Here is a 23,682-nt window from a genome sequence, read left to right as displayed (position 1 = left end):
CCACAAGTCATGAGGTGGGAACGTTACCTCTAGACTACAGAGGCCACTGCTACACTGTCTTAGGCCGTGTTAAAATCACACACTGTAGTCCTCTTTTTTAAAGCTAAAACCAGACAAAATCCTTTAAAGTTTCTATTATACCCACGTTATTTTGGTGCATATTATCTAATCTCACATGGGGTGTCATCCATTTTCATAAATGTATGTCTGTCCAGGGTGTTTTGTGTGGCAGCTTGCCCCTCACGTTCATAGCCTACTTTTCAGTTATCACTGCCATATGCCCCTGGTATGTGTGTTTCCTCCACAGCATGTGGTGTTGCCTTTACTAGTCAGTGTGGCAGTTTTAACATAATTTAATAAAATAAAATAATTGAAACATAGCAAGACACCTGAAGATGGCCATTTGGGGCCGAAACATGTAGTGTCAAGGTGTATAATGTTAAACTAAAAATTGAGTGGTGAATGGAAGAGTGTTGCAATATTGACGGACGATAAATAATGGATGTTAAGTTGAACAATTGCAACAGGATGCTGAAATACAGATTCATGTTCTCAAGCTTAATTAAACAGATACAAGGTTGTTTCTTGCCAAAATAATTACTGATCGGAGATAACTGATAAATGATTTCATCAATTCAGTTCGACAGTCTTGTAGTAACATCATACTTTTACGGACGATAAATACATCACATTCCAGAAGATAAACATTCCAGAAGATAACCACTGCTGTGAGAATCTCAAATCTCAAAACTGGGATAATACTGACTTGCTAGCGGGCCACATTATGTCTATGTTAACTTCCATTCAGCACTAAACATTAAATATTAGTTTGCAACCACGACATGCATAGTGTCACAGTTTGGGAAGTCACTTACCTAAATGCATGACTTGAGCCAGTTAGTGGGTTTGGTTAGTTGTGGGTTTTATTTTTTCCCTGCAGAACTGGTTGCTTGGTAATTATTTGGGTCTGTGTATTCATCGTACTCATCCTCCCCTTCGTCATAATCAGCTTCTGCAGGGGATTCAAGGGTTCCAGGCAGGAATTGTGATGGGGTTGACGTTGTAAGTGCAGGAGAATATTCCTGAACAGGCACAAGGAAGATACAAGCAAAGCACAAAATTAATATTGTTAATTAAGCTATTTGTTACTGTTGAAATAAGCAAATGATTGTGTATTTAAGTTATATTTCTTATTATTACTACACACCCAAAGGCTAGTTTTCTGTATATGTTATCTAATTCCACAGAGCAGAATCCTTCTTGAGAAGCTGAGAGTTGATAACTATGTAAAATCCTCTCCTTTTATGGATCCTAAGGGTTTATTATAATCCATTCCCTTCCTTTTGAAGCTTGGCCTTCACAGGGAGATACAACAGCCAATTGAATTAGGGGGTTAGTGGTAGCCTTCAATCTAGGCCCTCAATTGTTTCCTGGCAGTGGTAGGAGATGTTTCTGTCCTGAGCAGTTTAGTGCAGTGCAGTATTGTCATGTTGTACTGTTTAGTCATGGAAAATGAGCAAGTTGAAGAGAAAGCTAGCTTATCTTTTAACCGGTTTCTAAGGTCACTTGACATCACATGTCATTTCAGCTCTGTACCATGTGACCCAATTGGAACTGGCACAGCCCACACTCCCCACCCTGTTGCATAAAGTTCTTCTGATAGGGTTTCTTCCAAGCTTCATAAGAAAAGGAAGAGCTAGCCCACTGAACCCTATTATGAGCAACATGAATCCAGTCCACAACTTCACAATCTGTTTCTTTCATGTTCACTTTTATATTAACTTCCCAGCTATTTGGTTCATTAACAGCTTTTTCCTTTTAAGTTTTCCAACTAACATTTTCTAGCCTCCCCTTGCATGATATATGTTCCCCTCATCTCATGTTCCTTGACTTCAGCACCCTAATAATATTTGATGAAGAACACAAATTATGAAGCTCCTTGCTTTATTTCACTATCCTGTTACTTCTTCTCCCTTAGGTCTGAGTAGTACTCCCTGCACTTTGTTCTCAGACACCCTCAATCTGCTGTTTTTTCTGTAAGGACCCATTTATATAAGACAATAGATAAATCTATAATTTTTTATGTTTTAATCTTCAGACTTTCAGATAGGGGATGGAAATATATATTCTATGTAAACTGTAGCAAGAATCTGCCAAAATATCTTAAGTTTACCACATCTGTGGATGTCAAAAACTGGTGCATAATTTTTGCACAGTTGTTCCTTTATTGGCATCATGTTTTCGTGTTAATATCTAACTAGACCATATTGATCAAAGCAATCCACTGTCAAACTCTAAGAGATATTTCTGAGCAGCTCAAAGAGATATTTCTGAGCAGACTCATTTAACAACAAATTTAATTTACAGAAAATAATACAAAAAATATGTATTTATACATACTACATGCCATTTGAACATATATCAATTTTCAGAAGGAAGCAAGCAGCCAACCCTTTTTCTTCACTGCATGTGTATGTAAGAATCACATTTCCAATTTAACCCTTCAACACAGACATTTAAATACTACACTCTGTGCTCTACTGAGGTAGCATATTTTGTACGTTCCAGTTCTCTGATCATCGCCATAATTTACACTGTCACTGCTCCATATTGTGTTCCAGGGGTTACTAATTGTTGTGAAGTTGTCATCAGAATCACTATCATCACATGAACTACTTTGCGCCATAGTGACATTATCCAGCACTTCATTTCCAATGTCAGTAATTTTGAAATCCATAAATGTGCTTCCAGCTAAAGGCCCAGCCATGATGATTGTAATATCAAATATTCAGATTAGAGTCTCAGGTCATTAGTTGCATGATAACTAAGGTCACTGATTCATAAACAAAAAGTTCATTTATTTCACTATACCTTGTTGCAACCATCACCACAATACAATATTTCTTTCCTTGGTTAGAGGACAGAGCAATTAAGTTTGCAGTGGACCATGTGGTACATGAAACCACAAGTAGAGCATTTAAATACCCAATGTATGATGTAAGTAAAGCCATGCTGAAGTGTTAAAGTTGTTTTGTTTGAAGCTTGTACTGTTGCAACAACATTATGAACAGTGGTATGTTGCTAATGGAGGAAATATTCAGCTACAATGTAAACGTGTAACGTATCAGATTTTCAGGACTATAGTAAAAATGTGGCAATGTTTAAAAATTTGGCAACAGCAGTAACAAATCAAAATTTGATTCATGAAGAAATTTAGAGCAGTCTGAATTTGCATAATTCTTGCTACCATTCAGTTCAGGAACTTTTTGTCTTTTTGTCTGCTGCCTAAAAACGTAAAAATTAAAATACACAAAACTATAATTTTGTCTGTTGTTCTGTATGGGTGTAAATTTTGGTCTCTGACATTAAAGGAAGAATATAAGACTGAGGGTGTTTGAGGAGAGTATATCTGGACCGAAGAGGGAGGAAGTGACAGGAGGTTGGAGAAAACTGCATAACAAGGAGCTTAATAACTTGTACTCTGCCAAATATAATTTAGATTGGTCAAGTCAAGAAGGATGAGATGGTAGGGCATGTAGCACTCATGAGCAATAAGAAGACATAAAGGATTTTGGTGGGAAAGTTAGAAGGAAAGAGACCACTAGGAAGACACAGATGTAGGTGGGAGAATAATATTAAATTGGATCTTGGAGAAATAGGATGGGACGGTATGGACGGATTCATCTGGCTCAGGATAGGGACCGGTGGAGGGCTCCTGTGAACACGGCAATGAACCTCTGGGTTCCACAAACTGTTGGGAAGTGCTTAAGTAGCTGAGCAACTGGTGGCTACTCAAGAAGGACTCAGCTGCATGGAGTTAGTTAGTAATAGTAGACAGATAATAGTAGATGGCTATAAATAAATAAATATGGATTAATAAACACATCAGCTTAAATATATGACCAATAGTGCTCCTGCCCAACATCTGGCTTATGCCTACTATGCTGTGTACCCTGCCTTTGGGATATGAGTAATAGTATTTGTAGTATGTAGATTCTCCCAGATCTATGTTATGTTTTATGCTTACTTACCTATCATATTTTGCATTGCATTGTACCCTGATCCAGAAGAATTCAGTCCACATCCTCCCCCCATACTTTTAAAGATTCGTTCAATTTTATCATCATATCTATATCAAGAGATCTCTTCCCTTCATATTCTCTGTCTAAAATTCTGTATACATATTTTATCGCTCCCATGCATGCTAAATTCTGTACCATATCCTCCTTGGTGTGATCATTATAACAATGTTTGGTGAAGAGTGCAAATTATGAAGCTCCTCATTGTGTGAGTATCCCAGCCTCCTGTCACATCCTCTCTCTTCTGTCCAGATCTCCTCAGCACCCTGCTTTGAAATACCCTTGGTCTATGCTCTTCCATTAATGTGAGAGACCAATTTTCACACCTACATAGAACTACAGGTAAAGGTGAGGCTTTGTACGTTATATTTTCTGCATAAATCTTATTTGCATTTAGAAAAAAGAAATGTTATAAAAAATCTGAGGATGTACACATAACTGTGTCATATATGCCTTCTGTAGTCTGAATATTACAGTCACTAATGGATAGAAAGTTTGTGGAAACTAAACAGTTTATTTTTACTTTTGTTCAAACTTTAAGTAAATCATACTCAATCTCTGCATCACATTATAGTGCTTGCTATCAAAGGCATATTACAGTAACAGATCCCACCATTTTCGGCAAAAAATTAAACTACTCATATATCTTTGGCCACAGGAAGAATTAAGTTTAAATATGAAGAAAAAGCAATATGTAACAGATTTTTTTTATTAATTTTAGGTATCTGAGGCAATATGCTACAAGCTGGAAGGTTGCGGGTTCAAGTTCTGATGAGGTCATTGGATTTTTTCAATTGACCTAATCCTTCCACCCGCACTATGGCCCTGGGGTTGAATCAGCCTCTAAAAGAAATGAGTACCAGGAATCTTCCTGGGGGGTAAAGGGCTGCCAGCGCATAAGGCTGACAACTTTACCACCATTTTTGAGCCAATTGTCTAGATAATGTGGGACCCTCAACATCTCACACCCCTATGGGCCTTCACGGCCTGTTACAGGGATAGCTTTACCTTTACCTATATACAGGTTTCCTACCATGAATAAAGAATCTAATAATGAAAGTGAATGTGATTCCATACTACATCCCCATGCAGATGACCTATGTAAAATGACACGCCTGTGTGTATGAAAAACAAATTTCCCTTCATCTACTGACAAGTCACAGTACTTTTCATGAACCTACATAAAGTAGGATACTGGATATGTGCAACTGTGTAGTTTCAACTAAAGCTTCTAAGTTGTTCAGAATTTACAATTTCTTTGCCTTATTGTATGCTTCAAAGCTTCCTCGTGTAAAATCTTCAGGATTTAGAGGGTGTTTCATCTGTATGCATTCATGTATTGCCCTTCCTCTTAGAGAAGAATTATGAGAAGAAACTTGTTATACATACCTTTGGCGGTCTCCAGCCACAGCCTGGAAGAGGTAAGCCATCAGGGCCAAGAGGACATGGTGCATCAAGTCCAGGTACTCCTTGATCACCTTTGTCTCCCTTGTCTCCTTTCCTCCCCCTTCTTCCAATAGGCCCCTGGACAAACATGTATGCAAAAAGTGAATTACCTTATTTACTATGGGAACAAGGAAGGGAATTTCTGTTAAGTTCAGGTTATTAAAGGATATTTTTCTGACTAGAACTTACAGCTTCTCCTTTTGCTCCTTTTTCACCTTTTGGACCCTATAAGATAATAAACAATAATATTTGAATATGGTAACACAACAGAAAAATATATATACTTATAACATTCTGTAGTGTTTTTTTTTTGCATTGCAGAATTTTAGTTAGAGTAATAATACTAAGATGCACTTTAATATATATAGTCACATTCAGTAATGTCTTCCATAGACCTCTAGAAATTATTTACTATATTTCTTTGCATATGCTGTATAGAACACTTGAAGTCTGAATGTATGCAATATTATGTCCTTCAGGAACCTGAAGTAAGTGACAGGTTAGGATAGATTATTTTATACTCAAGACATGCAAACATAACGCTGTATTCCATGCACTTTTAATGTTTGAAATATTTTAAATTCTTCAACAAAAAAGGAAGAAGCCATAAGCAAGCATTTAATATTTAAAGACTAGGAAGTGAATAAGCACAGAAGAATTGGTAATGAGTATGAAAGCTGGGGTACCTCTGTACCGGGAATTCCATCAGTTCCCTAAAATAACCAGAAAGGAGTATTAATATTGGTTTGGTCACAAATTAAAAATCGCTATATTTTAATTTATTAAATAAATGATAAATAATGTAATTACAGTTCCCAGGAATTAACGTTCTTAAAATAAAAAAAAAACAAATATATATTCTCATAGATCTCTTTTAATATTACAGCCTATATGAGATTGGACTGCACTGGCAGTAGTTTTTTGTACTTCAAAATAAATTAATCCCTGGATACTTGAAACAAATCATAATGAAGCAATATGGATAGATTGACTGCCTGACTGATACTGTGAATGGCAACTAAACAGGTAACTACAGCAATGGGATAGCATTAAGGATTATTCAGAACAGAATGAAAATTATTGTCTGAAATTTTTAAATTGCTTACTCCTGTCAAAAAGTAATGAACATAAAAGAAGTGAATAGGCAATAATTTAAGAGCCTTTTCCTGAATTATAAAGTGGGGGGGGGGATTTCTTTACTAAGGAGAAGTCAAAACTTTTGGTAGGTCTGATGACAATTTGCTCAGAATGCAAGTTTCTAAAATGTCGCTGTGTATGTATAAAATAATCTTGCGCTTATTCAAGCATTCTCTGTGTCTGTAATATATACTTCATTCCTTGCTTAGCAGGTAAGATCAGTGGTTATTTCTTCCTTTAAAAATGAAAACTGATACTATAGTATGACTTCATTAATTTGGACTAATTGGGAGCTAACCTGTGTCTAAATCAGTGAAAGTCCAAATTATAGAAGTGCTACTGAAAATATGTTCAGGAAAGTTACATAATGATCTTTTAGGGAACACACCTTAATTTTTAAACTTAGATTGCATATCATAAAATAAATTTACTTGTCACAAAATGTAAAAATGTAAGTTTTGTCATCAGGCTTAAAAAAGTTTTACATTGCAGCAATGTGATCATCAAGGTTGTAATGCTAAAAAAATTGTCTGAATTATCGCGAATTCAGAATTAGTTAAGTCCAATTAGTGAGGTTTAATTGTAATTGTAACTGGAATGAAGTTACAGCACAAATTCCTCCATGAATTCTTGAGTTCAGTAATGCAGAAACAAAGTGTACTGATTGTACTAAAACCAATTTAGGTTTGTTTTGCGAAATTATTTGCAAAGAAACTCATTTTACTCTATTGACGAATTTGTCAAGCATGCAAGGGGCTCAAATGTTAAGAATGATTAACTGGTCTGTGTTCTTGTATCATATGTTGCTGAGACTCACATGATGTGCGGTGGTATGTATTTTGTAATATGTTACAATCAAACTGTATTGATGATATGGCTGGCCAATGTACGTGTAATGGTAGGGAGTGCAATTGCACAGCATAGAGTTGTTATGGTTAGAAAGAACGTGACTGTGGTGTTTCCACAGCCCATGTGGGATGTCTTGACAACTTGCGCTGTCTGCGTGAGGCCTGATTGTTTACTAAATTGGACCAAGGACGTATGATGTGTGGTCATCATGAATTTGTAATGTATGACATGTTCTATATCTAGCCCTTTGGGGAGGTGATTGGATCAATGTAAATGAAAATGTAAATGTAAATGGTGTAAGACATTACAAATAAATTTGATGTTCCTTTATCTCTGTTGTTTTTGCAATCCTGATAGAATTGCAAGAAAATTTTAGAACTTATAAAGTGAGTGTAAAACATGAGGTGATACTTTAGTAGCTTCAATTAACTGGGAGAAGATAACATTCTTTTATCCTGAAGATGGAAGTAGCATATTTCTTGGATATGATGATGAATTCTTACCAGACTAAACAGCGTCACATCCCTGAAGATAGCATTCTTATTATTTGTTTATGTTCTGCTGTTAGAATTCATATGAGCTATGGCTACCCATTTTACTTGTATTCTTTAAAGGAGAGTGATTATTGTGTGTACACCTACTTTAACATTTAAAATCTTGGAATTTTCCCCCACTGTATTATACATGTTGTATGTTTTGTATGACTTTCAGAATACACAGCTATTTTTTCCCTATGTGTGAACCACCCATACTCTAACACACAACTTCACCAGTCTAACAGACAACAGACAACTCCCACCTCATGTCATGCTGCGATTGATGGTCAGTCAGTCTGTCTTTTTGTCGAGCCCCAGCATGTTACTTTTTAAGTGAAACTTACTGTCCTGTCCATGTGGGGTGCCCTCTCTTACAAGAGGTCAGGTCTGTCATTTGTCAGTCATAGTCGACAGTATTAGTCCATTGTCACTATGCACACTTATTTACAGTTAAATCTTAATATCTAGTATGTATAATATATACAAGGCTCTGTCAGTCTAGGCACACCTCGTAACAGGACAAGGTAATATTTATATATTGCTAGCAATCTGGCTCTCTGGAGACCAACACAAGCGCTAGTCATTCAGCGCTCATAGTTGGAGATCTGCCCAGTGGTAATGGTAGAAAAATGGGGGCCTCCAACTGGCTTATCATCCGTCACATGCTTCACTGCAAGTGCAAGCAACAACACAGATCTAGCTCTCCAGTAAACAGCGCTGAGACATCAGATTCTACCAGCGTGTGCACCATAGCGCCTAGCCAGCCAGACTCGCCGCTATCCTGCCCGCTCGTAACCACTGAGAGGCCATAGAGAAGACCTGGGCTGCTACTAAGAAGACACAGCCATACAAACGTCCCTTTTCAGGGCCTGCAATTTTCACCTTCACTGCCAGGCCGAACTGGCCGCGGCAAAAGGAGTCTGCACCAGTACTCTTCAGACACGTTCCCGGCTCGTCTGTAATATATGTTTTAAGTGTGATGGACATTTGTGTTTGTAGTTTGAAGTGGTTGTCTCAGCAAACATTGACATCCCACACCTGAATAGCTTACAGTTGGTCTCTGTAATGGAAGTCTCCCAGTAGCCAATTCTATGTGAGATAAGAACTGAATTTTTAAATGTTATTTTGATTACATTTGTGCTTCACAGTGTTAATGTTTGTCTAAACACTAAATTGGATTTCTTTCTGACTCATTCACTCAGCAGCCTTCAGGGCAGTTTTTCATGCTTTCTGTAACATTTAATCTGACGGACAGAAGGCTGCCCTGTGCGGGCTGCAGCATGAAAGTAAGCCTTTACAATGTCCTGAGCAGGTCAAAAATGCATTGTCTATTAGACTAACTATATTCCAATTTTACATTTAATAAAATGCAGTGATAATTTCAGATTATGACATTTGTTCTAATGCAAGGTGGGAATTAGGTGATGTTAAGTACTGTCAGTTTTAGACAACCAGTGAGAGTTATCAAAAAGAGGTTGAGACTGAAATGAACCTGTTGCTCTCAAATTGGAGTGATACCACTCTTCAGATGTAAATGCTTTATGCACACTCCACATTTCAACATTCTGTTTCATAATACCTCTTTATGATTTATACACAGTTCACATAGCAGTAGCAAATTAATAGATAAATTTGACGCAACAGATGTTACATCCATAAATTACTTGTTGTAATAAAATGTCATATGTTAAAGAAATACATATTGGAAAATATGGTTAATTTCTGAAAATCTTTGTGAAACTCTAGATCACTTATCTTCAGCCTACATTTTAATCAATACACTTTGTTCTGTATATATTATATTATCTGGTATCTGTGAATCTTCATATATTGTTTTTCATTCATCACTAACATAATATTCATTTATGTTCATTTCTGTACTTTGAGAGGAGCAAGACATGTGGATTTACAAATACATTTACTTTTCCTTTAGATAAATATATTAATTCAATGTAATGTTACACTCCATTTACCAGAATTGATATAACAATGTAGGCCTCTGTTAAAATGAAGTTATTTACCATAACACCAGTTAGAAAAATAGTTCATCATATACAGATCTATCCTAACATATTAATTCAGTGGACACAGTGAAAATCATCACAACCATTACAGACATCTACAATGCAATGCACAGAACTTGAATATAACATAAATTATATATACATACAGGTAGACCAGGATCTCCACGTTCTCCTTTGCTTCCTGGTTCACCTTGTGCTCCCTGCAAAAGATAAAAATCAACATAGCTTATAACAGTATTTTCATTATCATGGACAAAACTCAAAGATATATCTGCCTTCATTTACAGGAACTTCAAGCAGATCATGCAAAGAATCAACCATAAAGCAGTTATAAAATAAATGATATTTGAATATTTCTACAACTGACTCCCAAGTATATAGCATCTCATTATAGTACTATAAACTGTCTTCCAAATTTGGTAATGACACATGCATTATGTTGAAAAGATTTACAGTGTGTAAAGCATTGAAGAGCTCCTTCTGAGTGTTCATTTGTATAACATTTACTTCCACTCTTTCTATTTGCTTATATGAAGAAGATCAGAAAAGATAATTTTCACAACACGCTTCTATTATACAGGCCAATGTAATAATGGCTCCAAACTTACAACTATAGTTGAATCTTATAGACGAGTACTATATGTAAGTCCATAATGGTTAATCTGTCTATAATTTTATATACATACTATATTAATTTTAAACTGTTACCTAAAATATGTGAGATCAGTTTACAGTAGCTTTTCATGCAGAGTTAGTTGCATTCAATTTGTAACTGGAAAAATAAGAGCATACCTTCATTCCATCAAGACCAGATGGCCCCTAAAGAACAAAAAGAATAAAATCAAAAAAAGACGAATTTAAAAATACATAATTGTTATACAAGCTTTCTGACATAAAACCAGTCAACAGAAGTATGCAAATAATCATACATAAAAGATATTTAAGATATATATTTCACATAAGCACAGTGGTGGTGGCAGCAATAATATAAACTATGCACACACACTCATGATGAAACATTTTATATCCCTTGCTTTGGGAATTCAAAGTGTCAATTTGAACTCTCTTGTAACCAGCAGCGCTCTTTTCCCCTTACAATAATATTTAATACAACACACACTGAGCCTGTATTCCTATAATATATTGCCACATATAAAATGCCTTGTGTAACAGGATGGTATAAAATAAACCGTGTTTGTGGGTGAATGTCATGAAAAATGGACGAGTCCACTCAAAGGATTAATTTTTGACCACACTTAGGATGCCTAAAGACCTGCTAAATAAATGCACAAGCTCTTATGTCTATAAATGCCAGTCAGAATTTCCTAAGTTGTCATGCTGTCTGGTGTATCAAAGCACAACACATAACCAATGCAGTATCAGAGGAGTGCAAGTCCGTTTGTACTAATCATTTACTGAAATTTAGACAGTTTGGTTTGTTCACTGATGGCATTTAACATCTGGATACTCAGACATATCTTCTAAGTGACAGAGGAAAACTATCAGAAGCTAGGCGTACATGGAATTTTACAAGTGACAATATGAACTCACACCACATTCTGAACACTTGCATATTGTCTACTGCTGGATATTATACCTGACAAGGCACGTTTAATCCATCAGTACTAACTATGACATGTTCACATTTTGTAACTGAAGCAAAAATCATGATCTAAGATCCTCAAGCAGCAATCTAACAGTAATGTCACAGAATGACAAAGCTTTCATCTGGGTTTTTGCATAAAGTGCCTCACAAGAGGTTGCTTGGTAGGCAGTTTCTTAACAGAAATACTGTAATTTTCTAGATTACAATTTTGGTTCTGGTTAAACTACAGGGTACCTATAAAACTGTCCAATTTGATGCAGATGTTGACTTTATTAAAGAATAAGAGAATTTTTCAGTCACTGTAATAATGATTGTTGATTATTTTTATACTTCGCATCCTGTTGTGAATATGTAGTCAAGACTTAGGTAATGTCAGACAACACGTGATATTTTGGTTGGCATTAAATACCTAACCAACTGTATGCACACTTATCCCATTACAAATGAAAGCAGAAAATGGGAACTGCAACAAATAAAAGCCATACTACAAAATAATAATTATCCCACAAGCATACTTCAAAACAAAACAAACCAGACCAATCATCCTGCACCAAGAAAAAAAAAGTAGGCCATCTTCATATACGTCGGGAAAGAAACTAGGGTCATCACTAAATTATTAAAAAACACAAACATATGTATATCATTCAAAGCCACCAACACAATACAAAGACATTTAAAACCAAAAACACTCTTAACAGACACCTTCGATAACAGCAAAATTTATCAACTAAAATGTAACGACTGCACCCTGAAATATGTTTGACAGGCAGACAGAGAATTTCAAACATGATTCAAAGTATACCAGCTATAAGAACCAACAAACTGAACTCTAGATGCACCCAACACATAGTAGTTCAATTTTACATCATGTCTATTTCAAAGTCACATTAAAATATATTTCATATTTCAGAAATTCAACTCACATAAAAGCAAATGCAGCACACACATCCCCTACACACTAAATACCCATATTCAGAGTAGTCTACCATATAGGCTGCGACATAGCTCAAGCGGTTAGTCGCTGGCTTCCCACCGTGGTGGACCGGGTTCGATCCCGGGTCTGGTCAAGTGGGATTTGTGGTGGACAAAGTGGCGCTGGGGCGGGCTTTCTCCAAGTACTTCGGTTTCCCCTGCTAATCTTCATTGCACAAAATTTTCCATCATCATAATCACCCAGGGCAGGCTACAATAGGCCAATCAGTGGCCGCCGTGCCAAGTGGACCCAGTTGGACTCCACCCCCCACTAAGAGAATTAAAAAATTAAGTCTACCATACATATATATACAGAGTGCCATACTTCAGGAGCGTACTGAGGGTTCCCTAAAGAATAACTTTGAAATAGGAACCCAAGTCCGCAAACGTAAAATAGCAGTGCTAGGTGGGCATTTAATATCATTTTGTTTAAACTTGGCGCCTCAGTGTTGAACTGCATTGCATAGAGGAACAGCCATCCACCAGCACTCGTGCCATTGCCAAGATTGTAGGGATATCAAAATCAAGTGTTTGGAGGATCCTGCAGGACCAACAACTTTATCCGTATCATCCAACGCGAGTACACGACATAGGTTCAGCTGACTTCGTACCATGAGTTAAATTTTGTCAGTGGATACTGGACCAGTGTTTACATCAGCCCAACTTCCTGAATCATGTGTTATTCACAGACGAAGCACAGTTTACAAGGGATGGCTGGTTCAACTGTCAAAGCAGCCATGTTTGGGCTGATGAAACCCCCAACGTTACTGTAGTTGGTTACCACCAGGTGCAATTTTCTGTCAATGTCTGGGCGGGCATCATTGGCATTCACTTGATTGGGCCTTTCCTCCTACCACCACGACTCAATGGGCCCTTATACAAGGTGTTCCTGGAACACATCCTTCCAACTTTGTTAGAAGATGTGCCACTGATTGTGCAGAGGCAAATGTGGATAGCGCATGATGAGCACCGACACACTTCAGCATTGTATCACGAGACTATCTGGATGCTGCTTTTCATGGTCGTTGGATAGGAAGAGGAGGCCCAGTGCCTTGGCCAACCCAATCTCCAGACTTGACACCTCTGGACTATTTCGTCTGGGGCCATATAAAAAGCCTGATCTATGACATGCCTGTAGATAATGAATTTGAGTTGTTGGCCACAATACTTGTTGCATGTGACATGATTCGTGGGACATCTGGAATATTTGAAAGGGTGTGCCAAAGTTTCTTTCGTCGATGTAACACATGCATTGAAAATGGAGGGTGTCAATTCCAACATCTACTCTAGCAGGTGAGTCTTAAGAGTTTGGAGGGGGTAATATGCCTGTGCATGCTCTTCGACATTGAGGCGCCAAGTTTAAACAAAATGATAATAAATGCTGCCCTAGTGCTGCTATTTTACGTTTACGGACATGGGTTCCTATTTCAAAGTTGTTCTATAGGGAACCCTCAGTACGCTCCTGAAGTATGGCACCAAACTCCTGGGACACTCTATATATATAAAATCTGTACCAACACCAGTATCACATGAAAAATATGAAACAAAATCTCATCCACTTTTCATTGCAGGAAATCAAAAACATACTGATCAACAATGGCATATATCCAGTACTGCAAAACCTGCAATACTACACAATAAAGGTATATAATAGGTCAGTCTACACAAAAATAGATCTGAAAAAAAGGAAGACAAAATAGACACTACTGTGTCAACATTTGTTTTATTAGCTGTTGACGACAATGTTACATGTTTCGACCCTTTTATTTGGTCATCTTCAGGCGTACAAGAATACTGGTATTAGTTCCTGAATTGCATCATTCAACAACATGAATTCATATTGTGTTTGTATGAATTTTTATGCTAACAGATACACTTTAATTTAAAGGTAATTGACATATAGTTGAGACTTGATGTTAAAATTTGACATTAAAAAGATAAAAATTAAAATTAAAATGGAAAATTAAAAGTATTTATAATTTATGAGCCGTATTTAAGACTTTGTGATGACTACATATCCTTATATGTGTTGTTTGGCTGATCCACTCTGGTACTGATAATTGTGATGTGGGGTAACTGTGTGCTGGGATCTTTCATCAGAATTTGGTTTGTATTTGTTTTTGACTTCCCTCTTATCGTGTGAAGACTACACTTGTTACTCTGAGTATCACCCTCAGGTTGTTTGTAAGTGGAGCTGAATATTCAAATTTGATGTTGTGCATACTCATATATACAAATATAAATCAGTCCGTCCAATGTGACTTGTAAGTTTATTACTACATGAAAACTTAACACCCTTTTCATGTAGTAATAAACTTACAGGTCACATTGGACGGAGTGATTTATATTTGTAATTGTTGATGTGAGGACCAGAATGAAACAAATAAAAAAAAAAAACTCATATACAGGGTGTCCCAGGAGGAATGTGCCAAACTTCGGGAGGGTGTTCCTTGTGTTAAAGTATGCCGATATAACCCAAAACACCTATGTCCAAAGTTGAACGGTTACGGAGATAATGGCCAGAGAAGAGTGTGGTCTTCTAGCGGGTCCACGGATTATACCTATCAGCTGAGAGGAATTATCTCTGTTTGTCCTTGACTGCCGTGATTCATCCTATCCGTGCTTATGGAGTTGGCTTTATCAGAACGCGCAGTCAGCACGTTACGTCATCGCTTACCATTCATGTGTCATGTACAGTGCTTGGAACTCTTAACGACAACTTTGAGATGGCATGCGAGTTTTTTGTACTTCAATTTTATGGCTTCATGTCACTCACAAGTTAGTTTGATGTTACGTACATTATTAACGTTACAGAATCCACATATTCCTGCCAGTTTTAATATCTATTTTGTAATCAACAAGTGTGTAACCCCGGTCAAAGTTTGACACTTCTCTGGCCATTATCTCCGTAACCGTTCAACTTTGGACATAGGTGTTTTGGGTTATATCGGCATACTTTAACATAAGGAACACCCTCCCGAAGTTTGGCACATTCCTCCTGGGACACCCTGTATACAGTTCCCTGTGGAGGTATTATTACTATGCTCTAGAGTCTCTGTCTGAACAAATATTCTTGTATGCCTGAAGACGATGCAAGAAAAGGGTTGAAATGTGTAGCATTGCCATCAACAGCTAATAAAACAAATGTTTACACACTAGTGCCTATTTTGGTTTTTCTCTTCCCCGGAATTACTGTTGTGTAGACTGCCCATTATATACCTTCTGTATGATACACAACAGGATGCATACAATAAAAGTTAAAAACTACATATTATTAACATCCACAGAACCACATGCAAGTAAAGAAACCACAGAGACCTAAAACATGATGACAAAAATAATATTTCATAAATCTTCCTCCTATTTATTGCAGATACATATCGGCAAGACACATAGAGGAGAACATGGAGATCTTTTAAACATACCAGTAGTAACAATATAAATTATGTAACTTTAACTATACTGCCTAAAAATGGATTCACTTTAAACTACATACTCAGCAAAAGCATAATATATTTGTGATTTTATGTATACACCTGAAGATATTCAGCCAAGATGAAACATGTAGTGCTCTTAATTTGATATAATTAACATACTGACTCACTGGTACATTGAATGCAATCACTTATTATATGGGAACATTTTTAATGTTATTGACGAGTTCACAGCTCTGCACTTCACCACAGGTGGTCCATCACCAGATGCGAAGTGCATGAAAATTTTGCCAACAATTCAGCATGCTTGATGGCCAATAACATTTGGAATGAAGGAAATAATTACCTTGTAGACCTGTACACAGTATTATTATGTGGTGGGCAGTGCAGTTCATGCATGTAGAGTTTGTTTATGATTTGTGAGCAGTAGGCAGTAATTATCAATGCCACAAGCCACTGTTCCCATTTAACAGTTAGTCAGCAGTATGGTTCCTGATACTGTAGAGCAACATGTACTTCTGTATGACACCTATGTGAAATACAGATTTACTGGAAAGTGTGGGCAAAAATTTCAATTCAAATTTCGTGATGAAAGAGTTCCCATCAGACAAACAATTCATAATTTGGCGAATAAACTTAGAACAATGGGACTCTTAAGCACCTAGTGCTTACTGTGGAGAAGTTTGATGACACAGAGGCCAGACTTGAATATACACCTAGAAAATCACTGAAACGTCTAGCTCAAGAGACTGCGGTGTCCAAGTCTAGTTCATGAGAGGCAACACAACTGCTGAAGCCATCCAGTGAAAGTTGGTGTTGGGTGTGCTGTTAAGTGCAAGAAGGATTGTTGTATGTGTTTTTTTAAATGAAACAATTAATTGTGAAAAATATTTGCTTGTATAGACAGCATTTTCAACACCTTCTGTGATCTGCGAACAAAGGTAAGACTTCCCTTCATTCCAAATATTATCAGCATGCTGAGTCATAGGCAAAATTCACATGCGCTTCGCAGTTGGTGGGGCTCTGGCAGCAGTGAAGCCTGCACAGCCATGAATGCGTCAATTTTATTAAAAAAAAACACTCTGTAGTATAACAGCCAAACTATCATGTGCTGTGCAACGGTATAGAACCTTCACTGTATTATGTTGATATTAAAATTCTTTCTCACATTTCAGAGGTAACTATTACTTCCCTATTCAGGATTGAACTTTGATGAAAAACGTTTTCCCCTGAATATTAAGTCACAGATAACTCTCATATTTTCTTCAGGATTTCCTATATGACATGGAATTTCATCTGAATAGGTATATAACAGCATGAATGTATGAATTACATACATGACTGAGTAGTGAAATCCTTCAAGTGCAACAAATTTAATATGGGAATATGTTATACTGTGTGGGATAGTTGACGGCACATCCTGCACGCTACCATGTAATTTGCTGGGATACACACAACATCACACTGATGGACATAGAGCCAACTACACAAAATATTCTACATGACCAGGAGCAGAAAATATGACCATCATTATGTTCAAAAATTTAAACAACATGACTTTAAATTAATTTTAACTGATTCTGACTGATTATTTTTAGCAAATATAACTTATTTAATTTAATTAATATTTAAGTCTGATCTCAGTTTCTAATGGTAGAAACCCTCTTACGACAACCTATGTTCAACACACATGTAAAGTATTTCTCTGTAGTGCTGGCTAGGCCATCTGATGACAGCCAGGAGTGGCCAACATGTAAAGGCAATCTTTTATATCCTCATATTAAACATGTTGTACTTGATCAACTTTACTATTCATTCATGTAGTAAGAAGTGTAATGGCTCAAGATGTCTCTTATAAGAATATGAATTACCTCTTAGAGTCCTGTATCGTGATACATTAATATCAGTATAACGTAATTTTTATCAGATACAGTGAAAACTGGAAACTGAGCCATTAGACTAATCAAAGGCATGGAACCTATGTAAAATTAGAAGTGGGAACCACAGCATCTGCAAGTCAATAGCCTAATGTGACAATGTGATACATCAGCTCCCACTCCAGCATTCAAAGTAGGAGGGGGATGAAATATACAATACTGATCCAAAGAAATCAATTAAAAACATATATCTACTTAGATTTCAGCTATAAAACACAGTATCTCAACTCTTGCACCAGTATGAGAATATGACAGATATGCAAATAGAAGTTTAATTTCTTGATTCATGGAGTGAGTTTACAAGGAAAATGTACCAAGCTTAGACTTGAATAACAGAAGAATGTCTAGAAACTGGAACTGTGTGCTGTTATTCATTCATCTCAGAGAAGAGAAATGATGGATATAATGCTGCAAAATTGGTAAATTCCCTTCTAAGCATCCTCTTGTGAGATTTCTTGCTTTACACCATTTCAGTCAACAGTAACAGTATATACTGTATACTGTCACTGTTTTCCTCAAGACAATAAAATTGAAAATATGACTCTTTCAGCCTGACAAGCTTAGGAGGAAATCAGGATGTTAATTTCATTCAAGGAGAATTAGGCACAACCAGCAATGGTGAGAGAAAGCAGAATGGGTATAAGCACATGCACACAAGTTTATTTTCCAAGCAACATGGTTCTCATTACACTAAGACATTACACATTTCAACACTCTTTTAGAAATAACTACAACCCTTTCGCAAGGACAAAAAACTTATTTGTAGTAATTAAATACTATATTACAGTTATACAATTATAATTTAATTTAACAGAGACACATGTAGAAATAGCAATATTTTAAATATGTGTTTGTGATGAGCCTGTTTAAAGGTGATGCACCAGATCCACTTGAGTGTTACTGAAATTGGTATTATTTTATAAATGTTAGGCCAAGTCTTCATTTTAACCAGTAATAAAATTTATTTGGCACTAGTTTAAGATGAACCCATCTCTGAATTGGATCATGACAGCCACTAGAGCTACATGTTAAACCCACTATATTGTCTTTATAATCTCATAAGAAGTGCATGTCAGTTTCTGTCACTACAGTAAATAAACACAGCATTGTGCTGAAGCAGATGTTTGTGACCTTTGGCGCAGTCACCTAGTGTTCTCAAAATGAGATTAGTCAGTTAGAATTTAACATATTTAATGTCTAAACCGAAGATATTTAATCTGCCAATAACTGACTTCATCTAACTCCGAGGTTTATGTATTCAATTCTCTAATTCTTTTTTTGCCCAGTTCCTATTTCCCAATCCATCACTCATGTACATTTCTGTCCTTCTGTACTATTAACCTTTAAACGCCGGACTTCAAAATAGTGGTAAACTTGAGCTGGCCGGAGTTTATTTAAATGCCCGCTGCTGGTGCTCGTTTAAATGCCCGTTGCTCCCTTGCGTTTAAATGTCCGTTTCTGTTAGGCAGTTAATCAATTTTAAGCGTTGTGTTTAAAAATGCTGTATCTAGCACAATTTTTATGATAAATGGATGGTATTAACTTTGTTTATATCAGCAAAGAACATAGTGTCGCATATTATAACGGAAGATTTGAAATTTTTAATACAAAGTGTTATACTCTATTTTCAATTTTTTGTGTTTTAATTTTGATGCGTACTGCAAAAATTGTTTCCCAGTTCTTCACAGAGTTGTTCTGCATTATAAATTCATTTCTGTTTGTAACACTTGACAAATTTTAGCAGTCCCTGGTGTCATAAAACAGATGGAAGCAATAAAATCATTTGGTCTTCTGCTAGCACTGCTTACACCCTTCGGATTTTCGAATCTTTGACTGAAGGTCAGAAGAATGAAAGAATGGCTATTCAAGAGAAAGTTAGAGGGGTCCCTTCTTCAGTGTTAAAACCTTCCGTTAGAACTGCAAAAGCTTATTGCCCCTTCTATTTGAGTGAACAGACAGCTGCATCGTGGCTGAGATACAGAGCGCGATCTGTTTTGTGTGCATTCGTAGTGAAATTGAATACGGTAGTTTTATTTGAAACTGTATATACATCAAGCAGGTAACAACAAAAAAGGTATGTACATCAAATTTTACAATATATTTTTAACATACCTATCTGCAGAATCTGCAATAAAATTACTGGATCGTGGATAAGTTTTGGCATAACTCATACGTATATTTTTATTTGCTGTTGTTCAGTTAGGTATTATTTTAATTCCTCTATTAGGGTTTTACTCAAGTCTGTCTGGTAATTACTACATTTGAAAATAAATATTTAGGAATGTGCATGCGCTTCTACTAGCGGCGTGCGCGCGCACTTCCACTAGCGGAGTTTAAATGCCTGACTGGACAAAACGGGGTACTTTGGCCACGACGACCTTACTCATGACTGGCACAAACTGGGCACTTCGGCACTTAAAGGTTAATGACCTTCCATATCACAGTTTGAGGGCAGTGATCTAGCTACGTAAAATCTCACAATGTTTAGTTGCAACAAATGAAAACTACAAATAAATTGTCAGCTGTGAGGTTCTCACATCTGTAGCCTTCTGCACTGTAATGATGTGCAGCTCAGCACATCACCTTCATCTTCCTCAAAATGTCAATAGACATGCAGCAAACTATGCAGTGTTAGAGCCCGGGAAGTTGTATTATTCTATAAACAAATTATTCTACTGTCAGATCTTGATGACAAAAATGATAAAGATGATGGTTATTTCAGAGTCATTGCATTTTGAGAGTAAAGATGGGTGATACTGGAGTTCATTGACAAGGCTGGAACAAGATGTCAGACTCCTGCACATTAACAAAAATATACATAATGTGAATCTTGCCATATTATTCTTCTCAAGGGCAAGTAACTAGCAGGCCAAAAAAATAATGATCCTCAATGTAAGTATGCTAGAGAAGAAATCAGAGAATTCAAACACCTCCAAAGAAATTGAGCAACACACTTTGGCAAAATGCATTTTCGTTCCTTTATATATTGAGTATTTTTTAGTATGTTAAATTTTATTTTGGTTCAAAGAGAGGCATAATTCTAGCAAAATAATAACACAGTGCATGAAAATGTGTTAGGTCCATTTATACCATTCCTAATCAATTTAAAATTCAGTAACTTCCTACTTTCTATAAAGGATGCCTATTAGGAAAAAATGGTGCTGGGGCACTGTTGACATGAAGACAAATTTCCAATGAGGAATCAAATTTCCATTTCAGCATACTACCAAAAATGCCTGGCTGAAGTGGACCAATTAGATTTGGTGTAAGACAGTTGTGACATGAAACAAATTTATTCTGGATTTCTTTTCAGAAATGCAGCACAACATAAGGAAGTGGTTGTATTTGGCACATCAAGGCTGAGTACACCATTTATGCCATGAGAGGGAGCATGAGAAATGAAAATATTTGTGCGCAGAAGGATTATCATTCCCAGTGAATATAAGCACTATTATACTCGTAACTGAAAATGGGCACTAACAATGCCTGAATGATTTGTAATCAATAAAAAATAGGGTATACAAATGGTTTTCCATTTTAGCACCAGGTTCAAAAATGAAGAACATTATTTGTTCCATTTTAGGAGATGTGAAATTTTTGATAAGCACTGTCAAAGCTTATCGATGAATCATTTTTATAAACTGATGAAACTTGATTGACACAATATGAAATAAGGTGTGCAATGTGCCAGGAAGAAAATTTCTTTCTGGAGAAGAATATTAATGTGCAATCTTTAAATGACTTGTCTTATTCTAAGTAAGAATGTCATTTTCTTAAATTACTTGTCAAAGTAGGACTCTATGACTGAAAACACTCAGTGTGTCACAGGCCTACCTCTGACAGAGAGACTACCAAGTCAGTGGCAAAGTTTAATGCTGCAATGGTCACATGACAAATACTGAGATAAAAGTATTAAATTACAGTGATCAGTCTTTATAATATCTCATTCAGTTGCCAGGGAAGTTTTTCTGACCTTAATAATGGAACTCATAGCATTGTATTGCACATACAAATTAGAATCACTTTCGGACTATTACATACAAGTCTGTGACATGCTTTTAACACATCATTATAACAAATGTTCTGGTTTTTGTGTTTTGACTTCTATTAAGACCGCCTCTGTGGTCTAGTGGTCAGAGTTCCTGGCTACAGATCCAGAGGTCTGGGTTCGATTCCCAGTGCTACCAGATTTTCTGAGAAGTAGTGGGTCCGAAAAGGTGTCTACTCAGCCTCGTGAGGATAATCGAGGAGCTATTTCAAGGAAATAGGGGCTCCAGTCTAGAAAACCGAAATTAACAGCCCTGGGAATTTGTTGCGCTGACAACATGACACCCTCTATCCGCTAAACTTGGCACTAACTTCGCTGAGAAGCGGCGGTCGCTTGGTCAGGATAGTTTGCTTGCGGACTAAAACCACGTAGTTTATTTTTTTGTAAGTCTCCTTTAGGGACTCTTTATAATGTGGCATACTGTACAAAATTGAGGGAGCTACTAAATTACATATCAGTACTGAAACTATTTTAAGAAATTATTAAACATATAGAAACATCTAAAAATGAATTAATTAGTTAACTTGTATGTATTAGTTAAAGCATCAAAATTGTTTCCCCATTTATATTCAATCTATATATATCCATCTTACTGGACAATCTTTTAGTACATTTGTAAAAGTAGAAGAATGGCAACAAGAAATACAATCAATTGCAAGAAAATATTAAGATGAACAATTTTAGAAATACGCTACAAGATGAAGTAACAGGGTGGAAATACCAAGCTAGATATGATATAAAATGTGAAATAATGTTAACACATTAACTAATATAAACATATATATGTACAATAATTTCTTAAAATAGATTTCAATATTGAAATGTAGTTCAGTAGTTTCCTGGAACACATAAATAGCACATAAGGGTGACTTAATGCAAGCTGAAACATGTAGAACAGATATACAAAATATTATGGTGTGTTAATAACATATCAGAAAGTTGAATTTGATGGCTGAACTAGATCCAAATTTGAAGGTATTTTGCTCTGTAAACGTATGTAATGAATATGTAAAACAACCGCTATATCTTTAAGGAAACAAAAATTCTAATGTCATGGCCAGTATGTATTTAAGGTATATATCAGAAAATTCAATTAAATATAATCCTCAGATCCATCTCTTTTTGAGGAGCCATATCCCATACACAGCGAATGACTTATATCAGTCTTACCACATCAAGTAAAAACACAATTTTGGACTGAGGGTTGTGAAACATTCACATGGTACCTTACAGAAAATAATTACAATATAGTAGGACATGCAGAAAGAATCAATATAAAAATACCTATTTCATTTTTACAGTACTAAGAATGTTTCACATTTTTACAAAAGAACTGCATGAAATTTCATTAGTATAGTCATCATATTGATCCTTTCTGCAGCTACAAGAACTTCCTGAACTCTTGTTAGAACACCAATCTACTTCAATGCCTGTTTGCATCAATACTCATCACTTTTGTTTACAATTTGTTTAAGACAGAAATATTATACAAAATACAGAAATCAAAACATGCTGTAATGATATTCTTTCCATGACTGTCAATTTCATATTTTGCGATGCCATTCCAACAGCCATTAACTTTTATTGTCCAGGATGAGGTTACACAAGGAATTT

The 23,682-nt window shown here is 36.2% G+C and overlaps 1 protein-coding gene across 1 annotated transcript in view; it reads right to left on the bottom strand.

The window, feature by feature from the left end:
* Window positions 1–875: 875 nt before the first annotated feature.
* LOC111865830 (collagen alpha chain CG42342) overlaps window positions 876–23,682 on the bottom strand; it is a gene marked incomplete at its 3' end in the record, with an annotated part of 284,652 nt that continues 261,845 nt past the window's right edge. Inside the window, 6 exon segments of the mRNA XM_023854166.2 lie at window positions 876–1,082; window positions 5,469–5,603; window positions 5,715–5,750; window positions 6,212–6,238; window positions 10,218–10,271; window positions 10,864–10,890. Coding sequence (XP_023709934.1) covers window positions 924–1,082; window positions 5,469–5,603; window positions 5,715–5,750; window positions 6,212–6,238; window positions 10,218–10,271; window positions 10,864–10,890 — 438 coding nt within the window.

Source organism: Cryptotermes secundus, unplaced genomic scaffold (genome assembly GCF_002891405.2).
Source record: "Cryptotermes secundus unplaced genomic scaffold, Csec_1.0 scaffold1057, whole genome shotgun sequence".
NCBI lineage: Eukaryota > Metazoa > Arthropoda > Insecta > Blattodea > Kalotermitidae > Cryptotermes > Cryptotermes secundus.
Note: the sequence above shows the minus strand (reverse complement) of the source record. Positions and strands in the feature narration are given on the sequence as shown.